The 26,109-nt window shown below is 29.4% G+C and overlaps 1 protein-coding gene and 1 pseudogene across 1 annotated transcript; one reads left to right on the top strand and one right to left on the bottom strand.

The window, feature by feature from the left end:
* Positions 1–418: 418 nt before the first annotated feature.
* On the top strand, positions 419–4,215 carry LOC114168546 (putative disease resistance RPP13-like protein 1). Its single transcript, XM_028053419.2, has one exon. It carries the CDS (start codon positions 518–520, stop codon positions 4,067–4,069), a length of 3,552 nt encoding a protein of 1,183 aa, XP_027909220.2. The 5' UTR covers positions 419–517; the 3' UTR covers positions 4,070–4,215.
* Positions 4,216–23,592: 19,377 nt separating this feature from the next.
* LOC114169168 (cytosolic sulfotransferase 15 pseudogene) lies at positions 23,593–24,875 on the bottom strand (annotated as a pseudogene).
* Positions 24,876–26,109: the final 1,234 nt, after the last annotated feature.

Raw genomic sequence — 26,109 nt, 5'->3', positions numbered from 1 at the left:
ATCTGTTAGTTTGTGATTGAAATTGACCATTATTATTTGTTTAGGCCTTCAAAGAAAATTTATGCTCAGCAACCTTAAAATAAAGCAATCATTCATATATAAAATAGCTCATTCCCCTCATTTAATCAGAATATACTACTGCCACCACTATCTGCATTTTCAGAATCATCTTTAAGCAATTATGTTTTTTGTTACTGCAAATCAATTTCCTTTTGTCCTATACAATATGGTGTTTTCAATTATACGGGATGTTACATTATTTTGGTTTGTTTATTTGATTAGTTAGCCACCGAAATTGACCATTATTATTGATTCATTGTTATCTTCTTCTTTTTTTCTTTATGGACAAAGTATATATATATATATATATATATATATATATATATATATATATATATATATTCATCAACCTTAAAACCTATTACTGTTATTTACATATCACTGCACCGAGTCAAAGACACAAGCTACCTTTCAAATTTGTTAGTTCCATTCATCCACTTCGTTTCCTATTCTCACCATGACAGCAGAAATGGTTACCGGTGCTCTTGTTTCTGCTTTCCTAGAAAGGACTATTGACACTTTGGCTTCCCGTTTTATGGACATATTTCGTGCAAGAAAACACAAGAAGAAACAACTCAGCGACTTGAAGATGAAGCTCTTTACCATTGATGTTGTGGCTTATGATGCAGAACAAAAGCAATTCACGGATCCACGTGTGAGAGATTGGCTTCTCAGGGCCAAAGATGTAGTGTTTGATGCAGAAGATCTCTTGGATGAAATAGATTATGAACTGCTCACAAACCAAGTGGTGGAAGCTGAGTCTCAAAGTGCTACTAAGAAGGTATGGAATTCCCTCAAATCTTCTTTTGTCAGTTTCTTTGAAAATGAAATAGAATCCAAGATGGATCAAGTCATTGAGGACCTAGAAGATCTTGCAACCCAAAGCGATTTTCTAGGTCTGAAAAAGGCCAGTGGTGCTGGCATTGGATCAGGATCGGGTAGTAAATTAACTTATACATCTTTGCCAAATGAAACTGTTATCTATGGTAGAGATGATGACAAAGAATTTGTTTTCAATTGGCTCACATCTGACACTGATAACAAGTTATCTATACTTTCTATTGTGGGCATGGGTGGGTTGGGTAAGACCTCACTTGCCCAACATGTATTCAATGACCCAAGGCTTGAAGCTAAATTTGATATTAAAGCTTGGATCAGTGTTCCACAGGAATTTGATGTTCTCAATGTATCTAGAGCAATTCTTGACACAATTACTGGTTCAACTGAACATAGCATGCAACAGGAAGTGATTCAGAGAAAATTGAAAGAAAAAATTATGGGGAAGAAATTTCTTCTCATTTTAGATGACGTTTGGAACGAAAAACGATCTAAATGGGAAGATGTGCAGAAGCCCCTAACTTTCGGAGGCCAAGGCAGTAGGATCCTAGTCACTACACGGAGTGAGAAGGTTGTTGCTACCATGCGATCAGAAAAGCACCTCCTGCAGGTATTAAAAGAAGATTATTGCTGGGACTTGTTCGCAAAACATGCATTCCAAAGTTATAATCCACAAACAGATCCAGACTTCGTGGAGATTGGTAAGAACATAGTTAAAAAATGTAATGCGCTTCCTTTGGCCCTGAAAACAATGGGGAGTCTATTACACAACAAGTCATCTCTTTGGGAATGGGAAAGCATTATGAAAAGTGAGATATGGGATTTTTCAGAAAATGAAAGTGATATACTCCCAGCATTAAGATTGAGTTATCTCCACCTTCCTTCACATTTGAAGAAATGCTTCGCTTTTTGCGCCATGTTTCCCAAAGGTTATAGGTTTGACAAGGATCTTTTAATTCAACTATGGATGGCTGAAATGTTTCTAGAAAGCCCTCTAAAGGAAAAGAGCCCAGAAGAAGTTGGCGAACAATATTTCAATGATCTGTTATGTTGGTCTTTTTTTCAACTATCTGGCGACGACGAAGAAAACTATTTTATCATGCATGACCTTCTAAATGATTTGGCAAAGTACGTCAGTGAGGACATCTGCATCAGGTTAGGATTTGATGAACCAAAAGGGATATCCAATATTACTCGTCATTGTTCATTTTCAACTGCTAAATTCTTTTTTGATGGGTTTGGGAGTTCGATTAACACTCAAAAGTTGCGTACATTTATACAAACAGATTGGAGAACAAATTTTCCTTTTCCTTTTTGCTCTTGGCATTGCACGACGGCAATAGATGACTTGTTTTCCAAATTCAAGTTGATACGTGTCCTGTATTTGTCTCATTGTACAAACCTTAGAGAGGTGCCTAAATCTGTAGGAAATCTTAAGCATCTTCGCTCATTAGATCTCTCCCATACTGACATAGAAAAACTACCTGACTCGATGAGTTTACTCTATAAGTTGCAAATACTGAAGTTGAATAAGTGTGAAAAACTAAAGGAGCTTCCCTCATATTTGCATGAACTTGATAATTTGCGTTGTCTTGAATTGGTAAACACTGGAGTGAAAAATGTGCCAGCGCATTTGGGAAAGATGAAGAATGTCCAAGTATTAATGAGTCCGTTTTACGTTGAGAAAAGTAAGGAATTCAGTATTCAACAATTAGGAGACCTCAATCTTCATGGGAGTCTAACAATTGATGAGCTGCAGAATATCGAGAATCCTTCGTATGCATTAGAAGCAAATTTGAAGAGCAAAGCACACCTTGTTGAGTTGGAGTTAAATTGGAATTTTATTGAAAACTCCCCTGTTGATTCAGCAAAAGCTGGGGATGTAATTGAGAACCTACAACCTTCAAAATACTTGAAGAATTTGGTTATACAGAACTATGTCGGTAAACAACTTCCAAATTGGTTACTCAATAATTCGTTACTAAATATGGTGTCCTTAGTGTTGCGCAGATGTAAATCTTGCCAACGTTTTCCTCCTCTTGGCCTTTTGCCATTTCTGAAGAAGCTAGAGATTTCAGGGTTTGATGAGATAGTGAATATTGATGCTGATTTTCATGGTAACAACTCTTCTTCATTCAAATCCTTAGAGAGATTAGAGTTTTCATTTATGAGTCAATGGGAAAAGTGGGACTGCCAAGATGTTGCAGGTGCTTTTCCACGTTTGCATTATTTTTCTATAAGTTCTTGTCCCAAGCTGAAAGGACACCTACCAGAGTTTGTTGCTTTAAAAACTCTAAGAGTGATTCGCTGCGAACATGTAGAAGCTTTGATTGTTTATGCTATAGAATTACGACTACAAGACTGTGAGAAGCTGCAGTTGGAATTGTCTACAATGAATAAACTCAGAATGAGTGGGCACACCATGGAAGCATCAATGGTGAAAACGGTTGGGCACATCATATTCAACACTTCTCTTGATTACTTGAGCATTTATTCACCCTTGAATTCAATCAGTGATGATTGTGTCTCTTTAAGGACCTTTCCACTACATTTCTTCCCAAAACTCAAGAACCTTTACCTCGGAGGGTTTTGTAATCTGCAGAGGATTTCACAGCATGAACCTCATAATCATCTCAAGGATCTGACAATCAAAAATTGCCCTAAATTTGAATCATTTCCCGAAAACATGCATAGGATGTCTCTATGGGAGCTATGGATAGAAGAGTGTCCAAAACTTGAGTCGTTTCCTAACGGAGGCTTGCCATCAAATCTAAGTTACATGAATCTCAAGGATTGCTCCAAACTTATTGGCTCACTCAGAGGAGCTTTCAGAGACAATCCTTCTCTGAGATGCTTGTGGATTGAAAAAGTGGATGCAAAATCTTTTCCTGATGAAGGTTTGCTGCCATGCTCTCTTGTTTCTCTAACCATCTTGGATTTTCCAAATCTAGAAAAATTGGACCACAAGGGCCTCTATCAACTCTCATCTCTTGAAAAACTCGGTCTTTTGAACTGCCCCAACCTCCAACACTTACCAGAGGAGGGTCTTCCCATATCAATTTCACATCTTCAAATACGCAATTGTCCATTGTTAAAAGAGCGGTGCCAGGAAGAAGGAGGCGAAGACTGGCAAAAAATTGCTCACATTCAAGACCTGGAGATACAAGAGTGATGTTGTTTGTTTTGAATAATGATGCATTTGCTCTACTACTTGAATCTTGTTTTTCTTTAGAATGTGTATCAACTACCTTAGCCCTGAGATAGCTTCTAACGATTCACCCCACTCATCAATTTTTAGATGTTTAAAGTAAAGATCAATCCTCTCTTTGGGACTAAAATTGATTTATTCGTAACTTTATAATAACCAATTTTCTTTTATTTTATTGTGGAATATTATATAACTATTTTTGATAAAATAATATTACAATACAATAAAATGTAAATTTAACTTTCAGATAATATCGTTGGTCACATCTTAAAATTATTAAAGTGAGTTTAGGCATTTTTAACACAATGCAAAAGATTATTAAAGCACAGACATACATTAACGTCGGCTTGGAGCAGCACAAATGTCACTTAATGTTAGCCTCTCACCCTCCGACATCAAAATCTGCATAATACTATACTAAACGAGAATATTATATATATATATATATATATATATATATATATATATTTCATATATTATAAATCATATCAAATATTAAAAAATGACATTTATATATAATGAAGTTGTATTACTTTTTTAATGATTAAAGAATTCATCACCTTTACCAGAATACATTATCCAGACCCTCAGACTGTGTTCTTTTGGATAGATATACTATTTACAAGGAATTAGAAGAGATTATTAGAAGGTAAGAAGTGTGTTGTTTGGGAAGTGATACAAGGTGATGGGAAGAGATGAATAAAGGAATGGACTGAGAATTCAATCTTACCATCTATAGTGACATTAGAGGATGACACAGTTGGATGTACCAAATTACTCTTCGTTATTTAATTTTTGTTACATGTGATTTAGCGGTTAAAATAAATACATGTGGTGGTTTTAGTTCACTTTCTTAATTTTATGTTAACGGTAATAATAATTTATTATGGTTATAATAAAAATTTTTTACTTCTAAAATTACTATTAAAAAGAAAAAAAGGTTTCCATATAAATTAACTATGTTTCATCTTATATATTAAATTTATTTTTATACAAAATATATTGTATTATTCATTTTTTATAAATATTTTTTTTATAAAATAATTTTAAATTATTTATATATAATTTTATATTACCTATAACGATAGGGACATTTTGGTAATCTAACTTTTTTTTCTATTAAAAGTTTTTTTTAATATATCACATAAGTCAATTCAGTTACAAACTTTCACTGACTTCACTCTCTAATCCACTATAAAATCACTTCTGAATCACTTAAAAGAAACAACACAAACTTCACTTTCTAATCCTTTCGATCACTTTTCTCCCTCTCCCTCTAATCCTTCCTCTCAAAAGAACACAACCTAAGACAAGAGTGGACAACATATCTATTGGAAAGATGGAGTTGATACCACTAGTATTAAAACTTTTGTCAAAAACTTTGTTGGATAAAAATTTCATGATGAAACTTTTTATTTTGTGTTATTTGTATTAGTTTAGAATACTTTAGTGTTATTAGATATAACTGTAAGTTCATATATGTGCTGGAAATATTTAGAAACTATTTTGGAATTTTGTTGATTTTCAGGTATAGGAATGTTGTAAATACAAAATTTAGAAAAGAAAAACAACAACAAATTGTTTGATATCTGGTAGTACCTTGACAGTCGGGTAAAGTAAACCTCGATGTCATTTGACGTTTGGCAAGGCACTACCAGACGTCAAACAACGATGTTTTCTCACACCATTTAACATGAAAATTGACCTGTGCAGCCTCTAGCGTTGATGTTGGATAATGTCAGACTCTCCTGACTCCGATATTAATTAACGTTTGCACTGTTTTTTAATGATAATTTTGACGTCACCCAATAAGATATCAATGTTTGAACAGATGTCATAGACTAAAAATAACATCATTAAAAACTTTTTTGTGTTATTGATGAACAAACAAATTATATGAAAGAACAATAGTAATAATAGGGTTTAAGAGAGACGGTCAGAAAAATCAGAAATGTTACCCTCATCACTAATGCCACAGCAACACATAAGTAAAGGAAAAGTGAAAGATGAAGCAGATATGTAAATGAATTTTAATTTAGTAAAAAAAATCCTTATCTCGATGCCACGAACATACCGCCATCACAATAAAAAAGTTACGCAAACCATTAACATCAACAAAATAGGTACAGAACCAAGGTTTTGAATTTTCTTTTGGGGATTTATCGACATTTATTGATGATGCAGAAAATTGCAGTCAAATTAGGTCTATTTGAACGCAATCGCAGTCACAATCACAGTAAGTAAATAAAAAAACTCGGAGTTACAGACAAATAAGACCACTTCACATAAAACATTTAGAATATCAGACGTTAGTTTCTCTAAAAAATAACAATATACATTAATGAATCGAGAGCTTTATATGAAAGAAGGATACGTGAAAACTTTGTATCCAAAAAAAATACAGTAGCAGTTTTCGAAGAATGAGAAAGCTCAGATCAGAGTCAGTTTAAACGAAATAGAGAAGAATCGATCAGACTTAGGGTATTGTAAAAAATGATAGAAAAAAAAATGAAGCAAAGAAAAAATTGAGAGAAAAAATTACCCGGAAACTCCATTGGTGAGTCCATTTGCAGGAACGGTGTCGTAAGGGTTTTTGAAGTTCTCTGCGCCTCTTCTTCCTTTCTAATTTTTTTCTCCCTGGAAAAAAGTTATCTTATTAGTTTTGCTTTGAATATACTTGATATATTTTTATTTTCATTTTTTTATTTTTATTTTTTTAAATATATATTTATTAGTTGTCCTTTTTTATTACTTGATCGCTCTGTAAGACTTCTGTAAAAACGGACAATATAAAATAATAACTAAGATTTTGTCATATATATAACGTTAATATATAAATATTCGACGTGGATATTTAAAAAAATTATAGATTTTTAAAATGAAATTTAAATAAAGTTAAACAAATATAAAATAAATGTAAATTTTAAATTAAATATAAATTAAATTTTAATCTTAATTAAATAAATCTAATAAAATTTTAATTAAATTTAATCTAATAAAATATAAATAAAATTTTAATTTTAATTTTTTACATGTAATGAATACTAACGGTAGTATGATACCTGATCAATTTATAAATCAATATTAAAATATCCATTATCCGTTACTTGTAGATATTTGTTTATTGTTTATCCACTAACTACCTGCAACAGATTTTATCCGCAAATAACTGCACGAGTATTTTTGTCATTTCAAATCACAATCCAATGTTCTCATGGATTTGGATGGTCAATATATAAATTTTAATTCAGTGGGAGAGTATTAATTTTTAAATTTTTTTTATTTTTCATTTTAACTTTCTAATACATTCTATTTATATTTTATGTTTTTAATTGAATTTAATTTTCTCATATATCCATGTAATGAGACTGTATTAAACATGGTGTGAACTAAATCTATATAATTGAAACATGTAATACAATATAAGGAAAAATAAAATTAAGAATAACGAAAAAAAATAAAGTATAAGGAATAATACTAGAAAAGAAAAGTTTTCAAATTTTTAAAATAAGTTTTTTTTTTTAAATTCTTGTCAAATCTTTATTTGTATTAATCAAAATAATTTATAAGTTGGTCAAATAACAAGTAACTAACTTATTACTCTTAAAAATTATATTTTTAATCTTTCGTAATTAAGATAATTCTTATGTCATTTTTAATAGTATTTATTAAATATATTATATATATTATATATTATAAAAGTGTGTACAAATTTGTTTCTATATTAATGGAATATAATTAATTTAAAGGTGCTATTGAAGATATCTGTTGATATAATATATTTATACTAACAATATACAAAAGTTTAATTGCGGTAATAATGAAATATCGGGTTGATTTGCTTGCTATTTTTCAAACAAGTGCTTATTTAATATAATAAGTAGATTTTTTTTTATGTGTTTGTTTAGTTAATTTATTTTAGAAATATTATATTTTTTACTTATGCAATAAGCAAGTTTTATTTACTTCTTAAATAGATTATTATTTTTAAAATAGTTTATTTAAAAAACACTGATTTTAAATGTAAACAAATATTCATCTGCAACTGATTTAATTTTCACAAAAAAAAAATAGTATAAACACATAAAAACTTTTCTCTCTCAATCCATGCAATCATTTTGTATTATAAATTAATTATATTTTTACATTGAAAAAACTAATCATAATCAGAACTTATAATAGATAATACTCCTTTTATTATTATTTGAATATCAAGCACATGAATATATAAACTAATTTTCAATACATTGCTTCAGTACAGTTTTCAAAGAGAATTGTTTCGTGTTGAAATTCTCATCCAAATTATAAAGCATTTTCCTTTATGTTGACATTATAGCACAGAAAACTCAGGTTAAAATTTCCACTAATAGGGAAACTTGTGTGCTTGTAACTAATGAAAGGAAAATCGTGTTTAAAATTTTCAAATTATATATTTTTTTCTTTCTCAAAGCGATATTTGCATAACAAAGATTCAGTTGATAAGATTAATTTTTTTGGATTTTGTTTTTAAAATAAAAATGTAAACTGACGAATGACTTGCTCAGTTGAGTTAATTGATTTTCAAACTACTTTAAAATCATTCAAGCCAATTCAATTGTTGTATACCGCTATGAAGAATAAAAAACTTGTATGTGCTGAAAATCATTTCCAAGTTTCATATTTATCTTGTTGAAATTAGTGTAATTACACAATTTGACAGTGTCACTGGACACTAATGGTCCAAAAAAGTGAGTGAGTACAAGACTTTGATTTCAGAAAAAGAAAAAGAAAACTGAATAGAGAGGTCAACTTGAGGTGTAAGGAGTCCATTGTGTAAAAAAAAGAAAGAAAGAAGATTGGTGAGCATCTTTTGGACGGACTTGAAGAAAGTTGCAGAAAGAAATGTGAGTGAAACAACTGTGATGCAATGTCATGAGAAGAGATAAATTTAAAAAAAAGTAAGATGTGGAAAGGAGAAATTACTATTTGGGTTGTTACAAACCAATACTTTTGACATAACATGAGGTTAAACCACCTAACATAAGAAATGTAACACTGCTTGACTTTGACATGACCTAGATAACTTGTCTTTGGGTTGGCTTACCCTAACCTTGCATTAGTTGACCCAATCTGATATGGTTCTACCTTACTTGGATTAAGACTAAATATTTCATAACTTGAATTAAGGGTGGTAATGTGGACTTGCTCGACGGGCCGGTCTATGGGCTTGCAAAAAGAACACATGATGGACTAGGATATTGAGCTCGTTGGCCCGTAGAAGCCCAACCCACGAAAGCCCGCAGCCTGTGTGGGCCAGCTTGTTGGCACGCAAAAAAAAATCTTGTACTTTGTATATCAATTACTTTCCTTCTAGACTTATGCATGAACGTTCTAAATTCTTGTATGACTAGAAAAGACAAATATTACGTATTTTTGAATTTTCTAAAATTTGAAGAATATATCGTGTATGTCAAAATACAAATATGAATATGATAAAAATGTTGAATTATCAATTTATCATCCAACTCCCTAAAGTTTTTACTTAATTTTGTAAACTTGTTAAAGTTTTTCAATTTGTTAAACATTGAAAGTTTTATAAAAAAAAATTAAAATAAAAGACGAGATGGCCCGTGGGCCCGCACTTATGCGGGACGGACCGGACTTTAGCTCGTGTTGAAAATGTGGGTGAGCCGGCCTGACCCGCAAAATGCGGGCTGGCCGGCCCGTATTGCCACCCTTAAGTTGAATGTACTCTCATTGATTTTGATTCAAAATTCAAAGAATTATATATATATATATATATATATATATATATAATTTTAATCTAAAATTAAATGGACTTAACTTAAAATTTAAAAAAAATATGAACATAGATTTAAGATAAATTCATTAAAATAAATTAATATTATTATTATATTTAAATAAATAATTTTTTTACATAATTAAGTTTAAATATTATAATAATATATAGTTACAAATATAATATTATTTAAATAAAAAGTTTGATAATATAAAAAATAATAATTAATCCATTCTATTGTAACATATATTAAAAGATTTAAATATAAATAGATTTGTGTATATTAAAATTTATAATAATAATTAAATTGATGTATATTGATAAAGTTATATAATATTTTTTCTAATATTAAAATAAATTATTAAATAATAAATATTTTGTTTTAATTATAAATTGTATGTTTTGAGATTGAGTAGTTATTATATGTTTAGAGTAATATTCGGTATGATGGTTATATCGTTAAAATTTGTAATTAATTTTTTTATTTATATATTATAATAAAATAAAATATATATGAAGTAAAATATATATATAATGTATAATGTGTACAAAATAAATATAACATGAAATTGAAGTTGATATTAACATTATGATAACTAAAGTAATGAATTATATAAATACAACCTAATAATACTAATACTAATAAATATTGATTATTCTAATAATAATAATAATATAATATTAATAATAATACAAACAATAATAAAATTAAAATATAATATTTTGATATGAATTTGTTTGTTTAAATTATAAAATTAACATAATAATTAATTAGTGTTGTGTAGTAAAATAATATGGTTATATGATTAAAATTTACAATTAAAATTTTTAGTTATATATTATATTAAAATAAAATGTACATGTAAGGATTGTTGTTAAATTAAAATGTCAGTATATATATACAACACGAAGTTAATGACACTTATATATGAATTTGTTTGTGTTAAATTATAAAATTGATATAATAAAATATGAGTGACAAGTAATGATACGACTAATGTTGGTGTTGTTTGTATTATGATATATAAATAATTTGTTCATAAATAATTTATGGCACGACCATGGCAGGAAATACATTTTATAAAGAAGAAAAATAATATTTTAACCATTAAATTCTGACAATTGTTTCTAGAAGGTAATATGGGGATGTTGAAAACAGGGAAAGCTTAGTCGAACTGCAAAAGAAGACAATTTGAGGATGTTGGAAACGAGAAAAACTTAGTGGAACTGTGAAGAAGGCAAGCTTGTGGGTCGTTGAAAACGAGGGAAGTAAATACGAAACTTCAAATACAACGGACTTTTAGGTTGTTGAAAACGAAAAAAACAATGTTGAATTACAAAAGAAAACAGACTCTTGGGTTGCTGGAAATAAGGAATGCGATGTGCAACTACTTTCTCTTATAATAAGGTGTCATTTTTTAAATGGCTTACCATTTTTTTTTTTATATATTTCAAAACCATTTAGAAAATGCTCTCAGGAGTCAATTTTCTTCTTCCACCGTTTGTTGAAAATTTTTTCCGTTTCCTTGTTTCTTCTTAATAACACTTTGACGTCTAATCATGAACCCATAATCTTTTCTATTTTTTTTTTTCATTTCTCCTTGTGTTTTCATGTTTTCATCTTGCCTTTTTTATAAATTCTAATTTTTCCTTAGATTTATCAATTTTATTCTTTCTTTCTCCCATGAAATTTTGATTCCTCTTACAAATTCACTTTTTTTTTGTTATGTTGTTTTTGTTAGAAAAGAATAGATGACATAGCTAAACAAGTTGGGATAGGGTGAGTTTGTTTTCAAATTTTTTCACAAAAGATTATTTTTCTTTAAGTGTCTTTTTTAAACAATTTCAATTAGAAAATTAGAATGCAAATAATTTGTGAATCACGAATGATAATTAAAAAAATTTAGCACGATCAAGATAACACAATAGGATATATACATTCAAATACATTGATCCTACATCTAGTCTCAAATATTCAATCTTAGAATAATTAATTTCACTATCAAAACAAGTTTATAGATACCCTACTATTACAAATTGAACAGTACCATAATTAACTCTTTATTAATTAATTTTTAAATTGGTCTCTAATTAATTAGTGACCAATTATAATTTTTTATTTGTAATAATTATTTTATTAATCAATCATTTTTAATTTTGTAAATTAATATATAAATTTGTTATTATATAATTAACTATTTTTGTTTTTAAAATTATTTCTAATTAAAGATTTTCTAGTAGTGTAACAAAATGACCCTGACAAATAAAGACAATACTGAAGACAAGTTTTTCCTTTATGAATCATGACAAGTCTTCAAATGTTCTCCAAATATCCTTACAAGTCTTCAAGAGATCTTTAAAATTCTCAAGTAACCATGTTGAATAGTTGGATTCATCAAATAGTAGGATTACATATATGTTCAACACATTCCACACATGATGGTAGTCTTTGCATTAGATCATTTTAAAAGAGTAATATGTGATATAATTTACTTTTACTTTTCATTCCATTTCCAAATGTCACTAACTTGTTTAATCCAATTTTAGAAAGGAAATGTGAACATCACTCCAAATTGCATACATTTATACAAACAGATTGGAGAATGCATATTCTTTTTTCTTTCTGCTCTTGGTATTGTGACATGTTGATAGATGACTTGTTCTCCAAATTTAAGTCAAACTTTTCTTATCTTTGTCTTTGTGGTAACCTTAAAAGGCGCATATATTTGTAGGAAATCTTAAGTATCTTCGTTCGTTAAATCTCTCTTTACTCACATAGAAAAAAATCTTGACTCTATAAATTTACTCTAGTTTTTGTTCCGGTAAAAAAATGTAAAATAATCTTAGACCAAAGATAAAAATAAAGAAGTATTTTATCCTTAGCTAATGATTCACTTAAACCAAAATAATTTTGTTCCTTGACCTGGGAGTAACACTCTTATTTATAAGCAAGTTGGGTACAATTTTTGTAAATATATATAATCAAATATTTTCAAATAATCTAATCAAAAGATAATTAGTAAATAACAACAATAATATCTCCTAATATATTTTATATTCACTAAATGTAGATGAAATTTTTCTCCAAGATTCTCCTTTATATTATCGAATATTCTCTTCTCAATCTTAACTTCTTACAGGGAGGTTGGTCCTAGGGTGACATTTTTGCAAATCTTGAACCATCAACCAACTACCTTCAGTGATGTCAGTCTTAGGAGAACATCTTTCTGGATTCTTGCAATGACCTTGGCTCTGTGAAAACGTGTTTTTTGACTTGAATCTTCGCCTAATTCCTTGACCTATTGAATACCTCAGTTTATTGGAGATCTTCTCCGTCCAAGAGGGCACAATTTCAAATACCTGAAACTGATTATTGTCGAAAATTAAAAGAACTTCTCTTATATTTACATCATCTCGACAAATTGTGTTGCCTAAAACTATTAAATACTGAAGTGAAAAATGTGCATATTTTGGAAGACCTGAAGAAATGCAAAACATTACATTGGTATGTATCATTCTGTTCTGAATCGTACATTTAAGTTTGAACCGAACACATTCAATTATGGTATTAATCAGTGGCGGACGTAGGAAGGGACAGGGGCAGCCGTGGCTCCCCCAATCATTTTTTTTTTATTTTTATTTTTATATATTTAAAAAATAATTTTTATAAATTATTATTTTATTTATATTAATTGATTTTTATTTTATTTTATTTTCTATATATTTTGAAAAAAATATTTATATATTATTACTTTATTTATATATTATTACTTATTTATATATTATTATCTTATTTATATTAATTTAGTTTGAAAAATCTTTTTTAAAATTTTAAAATTATGTTTTTTTTTCTAATATAATTTTTAAAATTTTTTTATTTGCTTTCTCTCTTCCGTGCTTTCATCTCTTTCTCCCATTTTATTTTCATCTCAATTTTCACCATCAATTTCTTATTATTTTCAAAATCAAATTGCACTACGACAAAATTGAAGAGTTAAGGAACATTTTGGACTGAACAATTTCTTCTTTTGAGTAAGTTCATCTTTTCCTTTTTATTTTTGAAGCAATATGTTTCTCTCTTGTATGTGGCTTTTCTACGCTCTAGGCATATCTCTATCTGTTAGAGATCATAAAATAAAATCATGCTTTAATTGTTGATCAAACTCTTCTTTGTGTAGATAGAGCTATTTTAGGCTTTGAAGTTGTGTAAGGGAACAACAAGATTAGGAATATACTCTAAGGTAAGGGAAGCTAATCATTTAGAAGTTATTAATTTTCTTAAAATATTGAGTCTTGCTTTTAAGATTTAATTATTCATAATTTTATCTTTTTGTAAATAGGTGAGAGGTGAAAATTTTATATTAGAAAAATTATGATAAAGAGTAAAGGAATTGATTCTTTTTTCAAGAGGAAGGCTTGTGATGAAGATGAAAAAAATGCATCTACGTCATCTAAAATTGAGAAACTTCATGAGAATCCAAATATTGAAGTAAACGAAAAACAACTCTCTAAGGTTCCTAAAGTTACATATAATGAATTTGAAAATACTTTAGAACGTGATCCGGGAAAGCGTCTTCAAATTTGGCAATACCCACCAAATTAAATTGATGAGGTACGGAGGACTTATCTAAAATGGGATCCATATCAAATGTGTCTAGAAAATTATCCATTGTTATATTGTTTAGATTCTATTGTCATGAGTGCTTATTTTGAATAAAAAAAATAATGTAAAGAAATTGATTTTTTTTTAATTAAAAGAAATTAATTTTTTTTAATTAAAAAAATAATTTATATATAACAAATATAATTTGCCCCCCTAGAATTTTTGGTCAAGTTCCACCACTGGTATTAATGTAATAAATTCTTAATTGATGCAGAGTTTTGAAAACAGATTCCTCCAAATGAGTCATATCGTGTTATTCTTGGTGATGTCAGAGACAAACTTATAACACTCGTGATTTCAAGGAACTCATTTTTGTATAACCAACATGAAAATAATGTTGTGAGGTTTCTCCACAGGAAGGCTCTGAAAGACGTTAATTTTGTACATTTGTTTAACTCCTTTGTTCATTGTTTTGCTCTTCTATCATTCCAGAGTAAGGAACTAGTTCTGAAAGTTGGTTGTTTTGAAGAACCGTAATAGTGTGAAAAGAAAGCCTAACTCCAATAAATTGTTTAAGAATAGTGGCGTTGAGTTTCTTGACCCTTTACCTTAGGATTAGTCAGTTCTATTTCTCGATGGAGGCAAGGGAAGGGATATAACTCAGCGGTAGAGTGTCACCTTGACGTGGTGGAAGTTATCAGTTCGAGCCTGATTATCCCTAAAACCCAATATAAGTTTTTCTATTTGGATGCCGTGATTGAATAAGAATTGATCGAATAATATAATAATTGAGAATGGATAAGAGGCTAGTGGGATTGCACGAAGGGCGGGGGGCTATATTTCTGGGAGCGAACTCCAGTCGAATATGAATCGTCTGGATACAGGTGATGCCTTGGAATGAAAGAGAATTCCGAATCAGCTTTGTCTACGAACAAGGAAGCTATAAGTAATGCAACTAGGAATCTCATGGAGAGTTCGATCCTGGCTCAGCAGTATGCATGACATTTTTTATTTGTAAACTTTTGAATTAAATCATGATCTAGCAGAAAAAATAGAGCCTATATGATAGTGTTTGTGTATATTTTGGGGCTGCAAACCATGTCTTAGGACTTCAATCACAAACTATATTGTACATTTTTTCTGTATGCTAGGATGATGGAAGTGTTTATGATAAATACCTGTTATGTAGACCATAGAACAGTGTATGTGTGTGAATGATTGCATTAAATACCTTTTATTCACTATATTCTAATGGTTTGCAACCACAGGTCATTGAATTATAAATTAATAAATATTTTTTGAAATTTTAAAAAATTTTCAAATAATATTTTACAGTTTTGAATTATAAAAGTATGACATATTATACGTTAATTTTTAACCATCAAAATGATATATTTTGTAGTAGTTTTTAACCGCTAAAATTTTGTAACGGTTTTTAATGGTCAAAGTATGATAAAATATAATCAAATTAGACTACATTTTGTAGAGATTTTAACTGCTATTATTTCTTTTTTTGACAATGATACTCGCGGTTAGAATATTTTTGTCACAAACTGTTGTTGACATGTGTAATTCTGACCGTTTTTTAAACAGTTAGGAATTTCATTTGTGACAGTTTTTAACCGCTAAAACTTGTAATTTTAACCTTCACAAATATCAACTTTTTTTGCGGTGATAATATATAATATACAATATATAATAGATATAGATAATATATTGTTTGTATTAAAATGTAAATTTATTATAAATATATATGATATTAATAATTAACAATTTCAAATTGATGTATTAAATAATAATTAAATGTTGAATCAACACATGTAATGTTAAAACACATGTAATTAAGAATAAAAAGTTTAGGACAATGATATATGTAACAAATAATTACAAAGCTTTACCAAGGATTTCAAAAACATATTTCTAAACTCTAACACTATGTTTTCATTTAAACAGTTTTTGACTCGAAACTATGAAAGACATTGAATCTGTTTCATCAATGACTCTGATCTGATTTTATATATGCAAGTAATGAAATGAAAACATAATAAAAATGGGAATGAAAATAAAATGCAATACAAATGTAAATGTAAATGAAAATGAAATTAGCATATATTCCGTAATGAATATATTTCCATATTTAATAAACTTGATCATTCAAACTATTTCCAAATGTTGAGTTAACTGATTTTCAAACTACTTTAAAATCATTCAAGCCAATTCAATTGTTGTATACCGCTATGAAGAATAAAAAACTTGTATGTGCTGAAAATCATTTCCAAGTTTCATATTTATCTTGTTGAAATTAGTGTAATTACACAATTTGACAGTGTCACTGGACACTAATGGTCCAAAAAAGTGAGTGAGTACAAGACTTTGATTTCAGAAAAAGAAAAAGAAAACTGAATAGAGAGGTCAACTTGAGGTGTAAGGAGTCCATTGTGTAAAAAAAAGAAAGAAAGAAGATTGGTGAGCATCTTTTGGACGGACTTGAAGAAAGTTGCAGAAAGAAATGTGAGTGAAACAACTGTGATGCAATGTCATGAGAAGAGATAAATTTAAAAAAAAGTAAGATGTGGAAAGGAGAAATTACTATTTGGGTTGTTACAAACCAATACTTTTGACATAACATGAGGTTAAACCACCTAACATAAGAAATGTAACACTGCTTGACTTTGACATGACCTAGATAACTTGTCTTTGGGTTGGCTTACCCTAACCTTGCATTAGTTGACCCAATCTGATATGGTTCTACCTTACTTGGATTAAGACTAAATATTTCATAACTTGAATTAAGGGTGGTAATGTGGACTTGCTCGACGGGCCGGTCTATGGGCTTGCAAAAAGAACACATGATGGACTAGGATATTGAGCTCGTTGGCCCGTAGAAGCCCAACCCACGAAAGCCCGCAGCCTGTGTGGGCCAGCTTGTTGGCACGCAAAAAAAAATCTTGTACTTTGTATATCAATTACTTTCCTTCTAGACTTATGCATGAACGTTCTAAATTCTTGTATGACTAGAAAAGACAAATATTACGTATTTTTGAATTTTCTAAAATTTGAAGAATATATCGTGTATGTCAAAATACAAATATGAATATGATAAAAATGTTGAATTATCAATTTATCATCCAACTCCCTAAAGTTTTTACTTAATTTTGTAAACTTGTTAAAGTTTTTCAATTTGTTAAACATTGAAAGTTTTATAAAAAAAAATTAAAATAAAAGACGAGATGGCCCGTGGGCCCGCACTTATGCGGGACGGACCGGACTTTAGCTCGTGTTGAAAATGTGGGTGAGCCGGCCTGACCCGCAAAATGCGGGCTGGCCGGCCCGTATTGCCACCCTTAAGTTGAATGTACTCTCATTGATTTTGATTCAAAATTCAAAGAATTATATATATATATATATATATATATAATTTTAATCTAAAATTAAATGGACTTAACTTAAAATTTAAAAAAAAAATATGAACATAGATTTAAGATAAATTCATTAAAATAAATTTCACTTAATATAATTTAAATAATTATAAATTAAATTTGAAGATCGGATATTTTTGTCCACCCTTAATTATCTTATAAAATGTTAAAGAAGCAAATGGTAGTACTGTTTCGCGGGAGTGCGCCGGTAAAAAAGAATTAAAATTGTGATTCTCGGTGGATAATTTAAAATATTATAGTAAATAAAGACATAAGAATTCTAACGTGAAAGAAATAAAGTAAAGATATTATTAAAAATAAAAAAGCTCTCGAAGCCCATCGTACACGTAAAGAGGTCATCTAGGTTTCAATTCCAAATGGTTTGCCAAAAGAAGGAAGAAAAAACTTCTTATTCTAACATCTCATGATAGACTTTGTAAAGAGATATAAAGAAAAAAAAAAGAGCTTATACTTAGATATTTTTCACAAACAATTCCAGATTTTTTACTGTTCTCGACCGAATATTAAAAATACTATATTAATATTTTAAATATCTTTTTAATATATTTTAAAATGTTAAAATTAGTGGTACTTAATGTAGTATGAAGATATAATGGAAGAATAGTACAACAAACATCTTTTATTTATTTTTCTGTCTTTCTTTAATTTTATTTTTAATTTCTACGGGTCTTTCATGAGCTCCATAAACATCAGAAAATACATAAATTATAAGGCACTGAGTAAAAGTGATTGAAACAAATATTTCTGCAATAATGTGGTGAATAGGATTCAAGCTTACGTAGGAGGCAACAGTGTTTGATGACACTGAACAATGGAATATAGCTGTTATAAAAGGCCACTTGCTATGCCCTAGTTTCTTCACCGCTATCCAAATTCGTGAGACCATATAATTAAAAATGTCTCCCAAAAACATGTTAGTGTTACTGCTAGCATTTCTTTTGGTTGCAAGCTCCCTTGCCATTCTCCCAACCTCTTCACCGCCAAACAATGATGGTACACCATCACCACATAATCCCAAACCACCACATCGTAGTAAACCACCACCACATATCGAAAACGGCCATCTCAAACCACCACATCATGGTAAACCACCACCACACATGGAAGATGCATTATATCACGGTAAACCACCAAATCATTTTGGTGATAAACCACAACACATCGAAGATGGATCATACGACGGTAAACCACCACAACATAGTGATAAACCACCACATCACGGTGGTAAACTACCACCTCATGGTGGTAAACCACAATCTTTGAAAACCACAAAGGAGTTGCCCCCGAAGGAGCAACAAGGCACAGGAAATCCACATCCCAGGCCTGGACACGGTGGTCATAAGGTGGAATCAACCAACTTTCGACCAGTTGATCCACCAGGTTCCGATTGAGTGAGTGCGCTTAGCCAAAAGTTTCGAAACGCATCAAAGGTTTGTGATGCTACTTTAATGTATGAAGTATTAGTGTCGATGGTGTGAGCATGTGTCATGAAATAAAAATTGGGAGTTTGTACTAATGTAATATAACCATGTGAGATATGACTCTCCCACCATGTGTGCTTTTAAAATTTCACCTTATGTATAAAGCGTATAGCTTGATGGATTAACCGTGTTTGCCTCTATTTTTGTTTAAAATCAATTGGTTGTTATATTTCCAAAACAAAACTAGTTATTATGAGGGTAATTTAAAGATATTTCTATTTTTATTAAAATTTTAATGAAGGTAATTTAAAATTTATAGATATTATGCGGGTGCAGGAAGAAAAGGTGCATGAATAAACTGTTTTAAATGGAAAAAGAAAAGTAAAATTAATGGACCGAGATTTTGAAGCCCAGATCCAAAATAGAGTTTTGTACCTTTGTACTATCAATTTTACTGCTATAGTATTTACCTGACTATCAATCTTGACACCAGAGTAAATTCATATTCTCACTTTATAAATGATTTTATTTACTTTTTATTCGATAAGTTGGTTTATGAACCCTCCTCACACAACCTACACCTTCTTGAAATAACCTATAAGAAGATAGCCTCTAAATCAAGAAATTCTAATCAGAAAATTCGAAATACACAGTACCTTTCAAAATAAAATTATTATAAAGTTCTACGTTATAAAATAGACAATATTTCATAAAATACCAAGTCGGATAATAAAGATATTATTACAAATATATAAAAAGAAAATTCTTGTGAAACTGAGGGAGAGAAGAGAAGAGAAGAAAGTTGTTTCTGTAAGATGGAAAATTACATACACAACTAAAGAACTTGAATTTAAATATGGGGATTTTGGAAAATGGAAATCAAAATTTGAAAAAATACATGTCAAAAGGCGTCTATTCAAAAATAGACCATACTATATAATAAATGTATTTACAAAGAGATTATTCTATTAGAGTTGGAGTAATGAAACAAAAATACTTAAGAATGGAGATTAGGATAAATAAGAATTTATCTAGAGATATCGCAACTATCACCTAAAAAGGAAGGTGAAGATAATGACACTATAAGAAAATCTTTTATTAATAATGAATTTTAGTGACAAAAAATAATGAGTCACTATAGTGTCCAATTTAAATATCAATTTATACTAAAAATTATTGATAACTAAAATAATTTTTAAATCAATCTTTAAGTTAGTCACTATAGTGAATTGATCTTTAAATTAATGACCAATATTAATATCAAGATTTTAGTTTCTAAAAAAATTGGTCTCTCTAAATTTGTATCCAAATTGGTCACCAGTGGTACAAATTTAGAAACTAATTTTTTAGTAAGTAATGTTAATAACCAATTTAAAAATCAAAATGATTAATTTAGAAACTATTTTAATTATTAATAATTTTTAGTTTATAAATTGATATTTATAAAGATTAATTATTTTTTATTTTTAAAATTGTTTAATAATATGAAAATTTTCTTGTAATACGAGAAAATTATGAAATAGAAAGAATAGATGATGAATATGTTAATACAATGCAGTATCATTTACATACAATGGCGGAGCTTTAGTGTGGCAGGGAGAGGCCATCTATATATATATTTTAAATTTTTTTTTAAATTATATGTAACATATATTGAAAATTGATAGAAGTTAAATTAGGTATCTTTCTATTTATTTCATAAGATATAATATTTAATGTTAATAAATTATAAAATACAAAATCAAATGGAATGAAGAATAAAAATATTTATCAAGATAATTTTTATTTTCTTTCTCATTTTATATTTAAGTTTTCCACAATTTATTATGATTTTACACTTTCACATGTTTTTAATTTGTTTGAAAAAAAGTTAAATACAAATTTATTATTTTTGCTTTCATTTATCATTTGTTTTTTTTCATTCATGAAGAAAAAAGGTAATTCTCTTGTATCACTTAATACTGAAATATTTGTTCAATAGTATTATTATTTACCACATGAGCTTTATATTCATTTTTTTTATGATTATGGAAGAAAAAAGATTATACTATGTGTTTTTTCATAACTATCTTTTAATTGAAACTTGATTGTCATTGATTTCTTTTCTTTTAGTGACTCTTAATTTTTATTTGTTAATTAAACTATGATAAATCATTTTTTAATCTTAAACTTAAAAAAGAAATAGATATATTGATGAAGAATAGAAGGATATATTTATTTTTAAAGTGATAAAAGAAGGTTTTTCGAGACGATGAAAACAATTCAAATTCAATATCTTATCTTTACGTATCAAATGATCATAGTGTTCAATTAGAGAAACATGTTTTATATTAATTCTTTAAAACATGTTTATATTTACATTGAAAAATAAATAGTTGAAAATTCTAGTTTTGATTCAATTATTGATGAGTTTAAAAATCTGAAAGAACGAAGGACAATCGTTTGTATATGTGTGATTTCTTGTGTAGGTACGGTTATACTAAATTATTTATTTACTTTTATTTTTATTTTTATTGTATTAATAACAATAATTAAAATATATAAATTTTAAATTTTGAGTATATTATTTTGATTTTCCAAAATTATTGGTCAAGTTTCGTCATTATTTACATAATTGTTGAACAGAAATAGTTAATCCGAAAATTAAATACTATTTTACGGTGATGTTGTCATCTTCATAGTTTGAATTCAAACTTTTGTTTTGAAATGAAACATTAGAAGATGCAAAATTGTACTTGGCTTCCATCTAGAATTAATTGACTCACATTTCAGCCATGAACTAGTTACGTGCTATTCAACAATATGTGATATAATTTGTATCGGTGCTTCAAGAAATTTATGAATTATTATGAAAAACCTATAGATGGATAACTTATCATAGTTTAAGATAACATAACTTCTTATTAAAAATGATGTAGTTATATACAACAAAATTTGATTGTGTATTATATATTACTGTATTGTTAGGAAAAGAATTTCAAAATTTGAAAACTGATGACATAAACATAAAACAAAATGTGTACACTATGTTGTAACAATTTTGCAGTGAGGACCATTTGGTTTATGGTTACTGTTCTGAAAAAGGTCCACATGATTGATGGTGAGGAATTGATTATTATATTAATTTTCCTTATTATGAGTGATTTTATCATTACTGACATATCTGCATTTTTCATTTCTTCTCTTGTCCACCTCTTTATTATTGTGCTTCCCAACATTTTCGTTTTAGTTATGTGGAATTGTGCAGGAGAAGGGGATTGTAAAGAATCTGTGGGCACGGATGTCAATCAGGATGGTTATGGTATTTGTAATAGTTGTTTGTATTTGATACGTGGGATAAATATTTATCTTATATCTATTTTTATATATATACTAGGGTGGTATTTATATATTTTTCTAATATTTATAAATATTTATAAATATTTATAAAAAAAATTTAAAATATTTAACAAGATATTTTAATTATAAATTCAAAAAAATATATAATATATAATATTTAAAAATTAAAAAAATGAAAATAATCTATTTAAATAAAATTGAATGATAATTTATAAAAAATTGAAATTTTTTTAAAATTAATTGATAAAAAATAATTCTTTCAAAATTAATATATTAATTTTTAATCATTGTTTTATTTTTATTTTAATTTAAATTAGAGTATAGCAGGTATAAGTATCTGCAAGTATGGATACTATGGTATCTGTACCAGTCATGTTTACATGAGATATAAAAAATATTCGTATCCTTTATTCGCACATATCCATTCACAATATCCATTTTTTACTCATAACAGATTTTATCTACAAATACCTACGAGTAAGGATATTTTTGGTATCCCTATGAGATCATTTTATCATAACTTAATTATATATTTATTTGTATTTGAAGTGTTACATCTAAATTATCATTTGAATTCAATTTAACTCTTACTTTACTTTTTGAGATTATAACCATGCATATATTTCTTGACACCAGGGTAAATTCATATTCTCACTTCACCACTGATTTTATTAATTTTTATTCAATAACTTAGTTTATATATTCTTACTTCACAGTTGATTTTATTAACTTTTTGTTCAAAAATTTATTTTATATTTTAATTAAATATCTCAATTTAATATGTTATTATTAGAATTTAAGATTGTAGGAAAAAAAAACCTTACGAGAAACTTTTTCTTTTATTTTTCCTTCCAAACTTATAAAAGAGAATAATTAGCTAAAAAGAAAGCGAAATACAATAGAGATTCCTTAAAAAGCAAATTGATCATTTAATTCAGCGAAAGCTACATGAATCATCACAGACCTCATCCTAGAAGGAAACAAATTAAGGTAGTTAACTTTGTCTCTACAACATAGGACATCTTATTCAACGAAAGGAAAAAGTGACACGATCAATCACCACACATTACAACTACACTATTGACCCTAGTGTAGCCACTTATTACACATCAACAAAACCAGACATTAGAACAACAGCATGAGATGATGAAGTTAAGAACACAACTTGAAAGACAAACCCGATCCACTTAATTTCTCTTCAACGATTTTGGATAATTTTTCTGTCATGGAAGGAGAAAAGTAATTCACCCAATCTCCATTCTCTCCCTTACGGAAGAAGTTCTTCTTCTCGATGCCTCCCCTGCCATACATTCCAGACTTATTCACTTCCAAATCTTTCATCTTCTCAAAGCTACACAGTTTGATTATGCTTTCAACAACTCCATTGTTCTCCTCTTCCTCAGTAAAAGGACAACCCAAGAACTTTGCAACACTTTTCACATGAAAGTTGATATCTTCTTTAAGATCATCATACTTTAAGAACAAAACTTTGTCTGGTTTTGCTATGCTCTCTTCCCAGTAACCTAACATGTGACTCCACCATGGACCATATTCCATTACCCCATTACAGTACAATTCAAAAGCCTCCTCCAATGTTAATTCAGACACAATCGTTGGCTTGATTTTGTTAAAGTAATTCCATGCAGAAACAAAGTTGTCAAAAGGGTTTCTGCAAATGTAGACTATCTTGCAGTTAGACTCTTTGATTGATTCGGGTAACGAGGGAAATGGGGTGTGAGTACCAAAAATCCTGGGCTCAGCCATGTTGGAAAGATGAAGAATTTGGCCATGAATATCATCAGCACCAAAGATAAACTCAAAAAAAGGCACAAGTTCATGAGGGTTGGAACTCAGTAATGGATGGTCTTCCAAGGAAGAGAACCTTTGGCGATTGACAATAGCAAAAGTAAGGGCTTTTAACCAAATGGTACCTGATTTGGGAAAGCTAGCAACAACAATGTCGCTGTCTTTTGCTTGAAACTCTTTCTTAAAACTGTTTACTGCTTGAAAATGAATTGATGGACACCAAAAATTTTCAAACAGGTAGAACTGATAAGTGTCTGCCCAAGCATTCTCTATGCGAAGGGAGAGACTTAGGTTGTCTTCATCATGCGCACCTTTTGAAGCCATTAGAGCAGCTAGTTTGGATATGAATGATATTTCTCAAGTAGAAGTTTGATGAAATTAGCTCACTGTGGGGTGGTTTTTATAGCATGAACTAGGGTTCATGTTGAATGAAGAAAAGGTTAATACACTTTACGAGGTAAATCAGAGTAATGACAAATGCCAACAATGACAGACATGCATGATTCTATGTGGGTGAGCAATCCTAGAACCATGGTCCGACTAGAAACTACATTTATAACTAATTATGGAAATTTATTAATTAAAAGAAATTAATTTAAAAATTTAGTGCATATTTGATCATGTCTAAATCTATCAAAACAAGTCTCAATATGATGTATATGGTAAGATGTGACTATTATAAAAAATTATCAAATATAAGTTTAACATGTAATAATAGGAAATTGTAAGAACCTATTTTATTTTAGGAGTTGGGTCAGGTCAAGTGGTAAGCTCCAAATTAGCCCATCAGTTTTTTTCAATTTCAGAAAAACTCTTCGGTGCTTTTCCATTTCATTATGTTTTTCCTCTACGTTTTTGTCTCCTCAACTAACAGCAACCCCTCACCTTTCTCCCCTTCCTGCAACAGAGAGCTCTTCTAGAGCATAAGCTCCTCCCCGTTGAACTTTTCTTTAAGTAAGTTGAGCTCAAACCTCTAGTTGTCTCCTTTCAAGCTCTGTTGCCTTGGTTCTGTTTAGGGTTCATCTTCGTAACCTTGTTTTTATTCTGGTGTCCATATTTTCAGTTCACTAATCTGTTCCTGGAATTGTGGTGTTCATCTGTTAGGTGCTTGTATTGTTTGCTAGCATTTGTTTAGGTAAGGGAAGTTAGGGTTTTCATGTTTTCTTAGTATCTATCTGTTTTTAGTTTTATTTCGTGTTTATAATGCTTATGTGCAGCTATGGTTGCTTGGAAAACATTGAAAAGTTGTTTGGTTTCAAATGTCCGTTGTTGCATGCGTGAACAGTGGCGAGAACTGGTATTTTCGCCCAAGCAAGCATGTCTCGCCTACACGAGAATAGTAGAAGCTCACCCTGGTTTCTACTCGAACTCTTGCTCAAACGACGAGCTTCCGTTTTGAGCGACGAATCATCTCGCTCAGGCGAGAAGGTCTTGCTTAAGCGAGAACATGTAGAAACTTGTAGTGTTCATTGTTCGAGCCCTCGCCTAAGCGAGATGGACTCGCTTGAGCAAGGACCTTTAGCTTGAGCGAGAGTCGTTCAGGAAACACTGTACGGGCTAAAATTCCTCCATGATTGTTTTATTTACCTTTCAAGCTCGAAGTATGTGACCATGCC

This window comes from Vigna unguiculata, chromosome 11, assembly GCF_037176805.1.
Source record: "Vigna unguiculata cultivar grain cowpea cultivar isolate G323 ecotype 2 chromosome 11, ASM3717680v1, whole genome shotgun sequence".
In the NCBI taxonomy this organism is placed as follows: Eukaryota; Viridiplantae; Streptophyta; class Magnoliopsida; order Fabales; family Fabaceae; genus Vigna; species Vigna unguiculata.
This window is presented reverse-complemented; position numbering and strand designations above follow the sequence as displayed.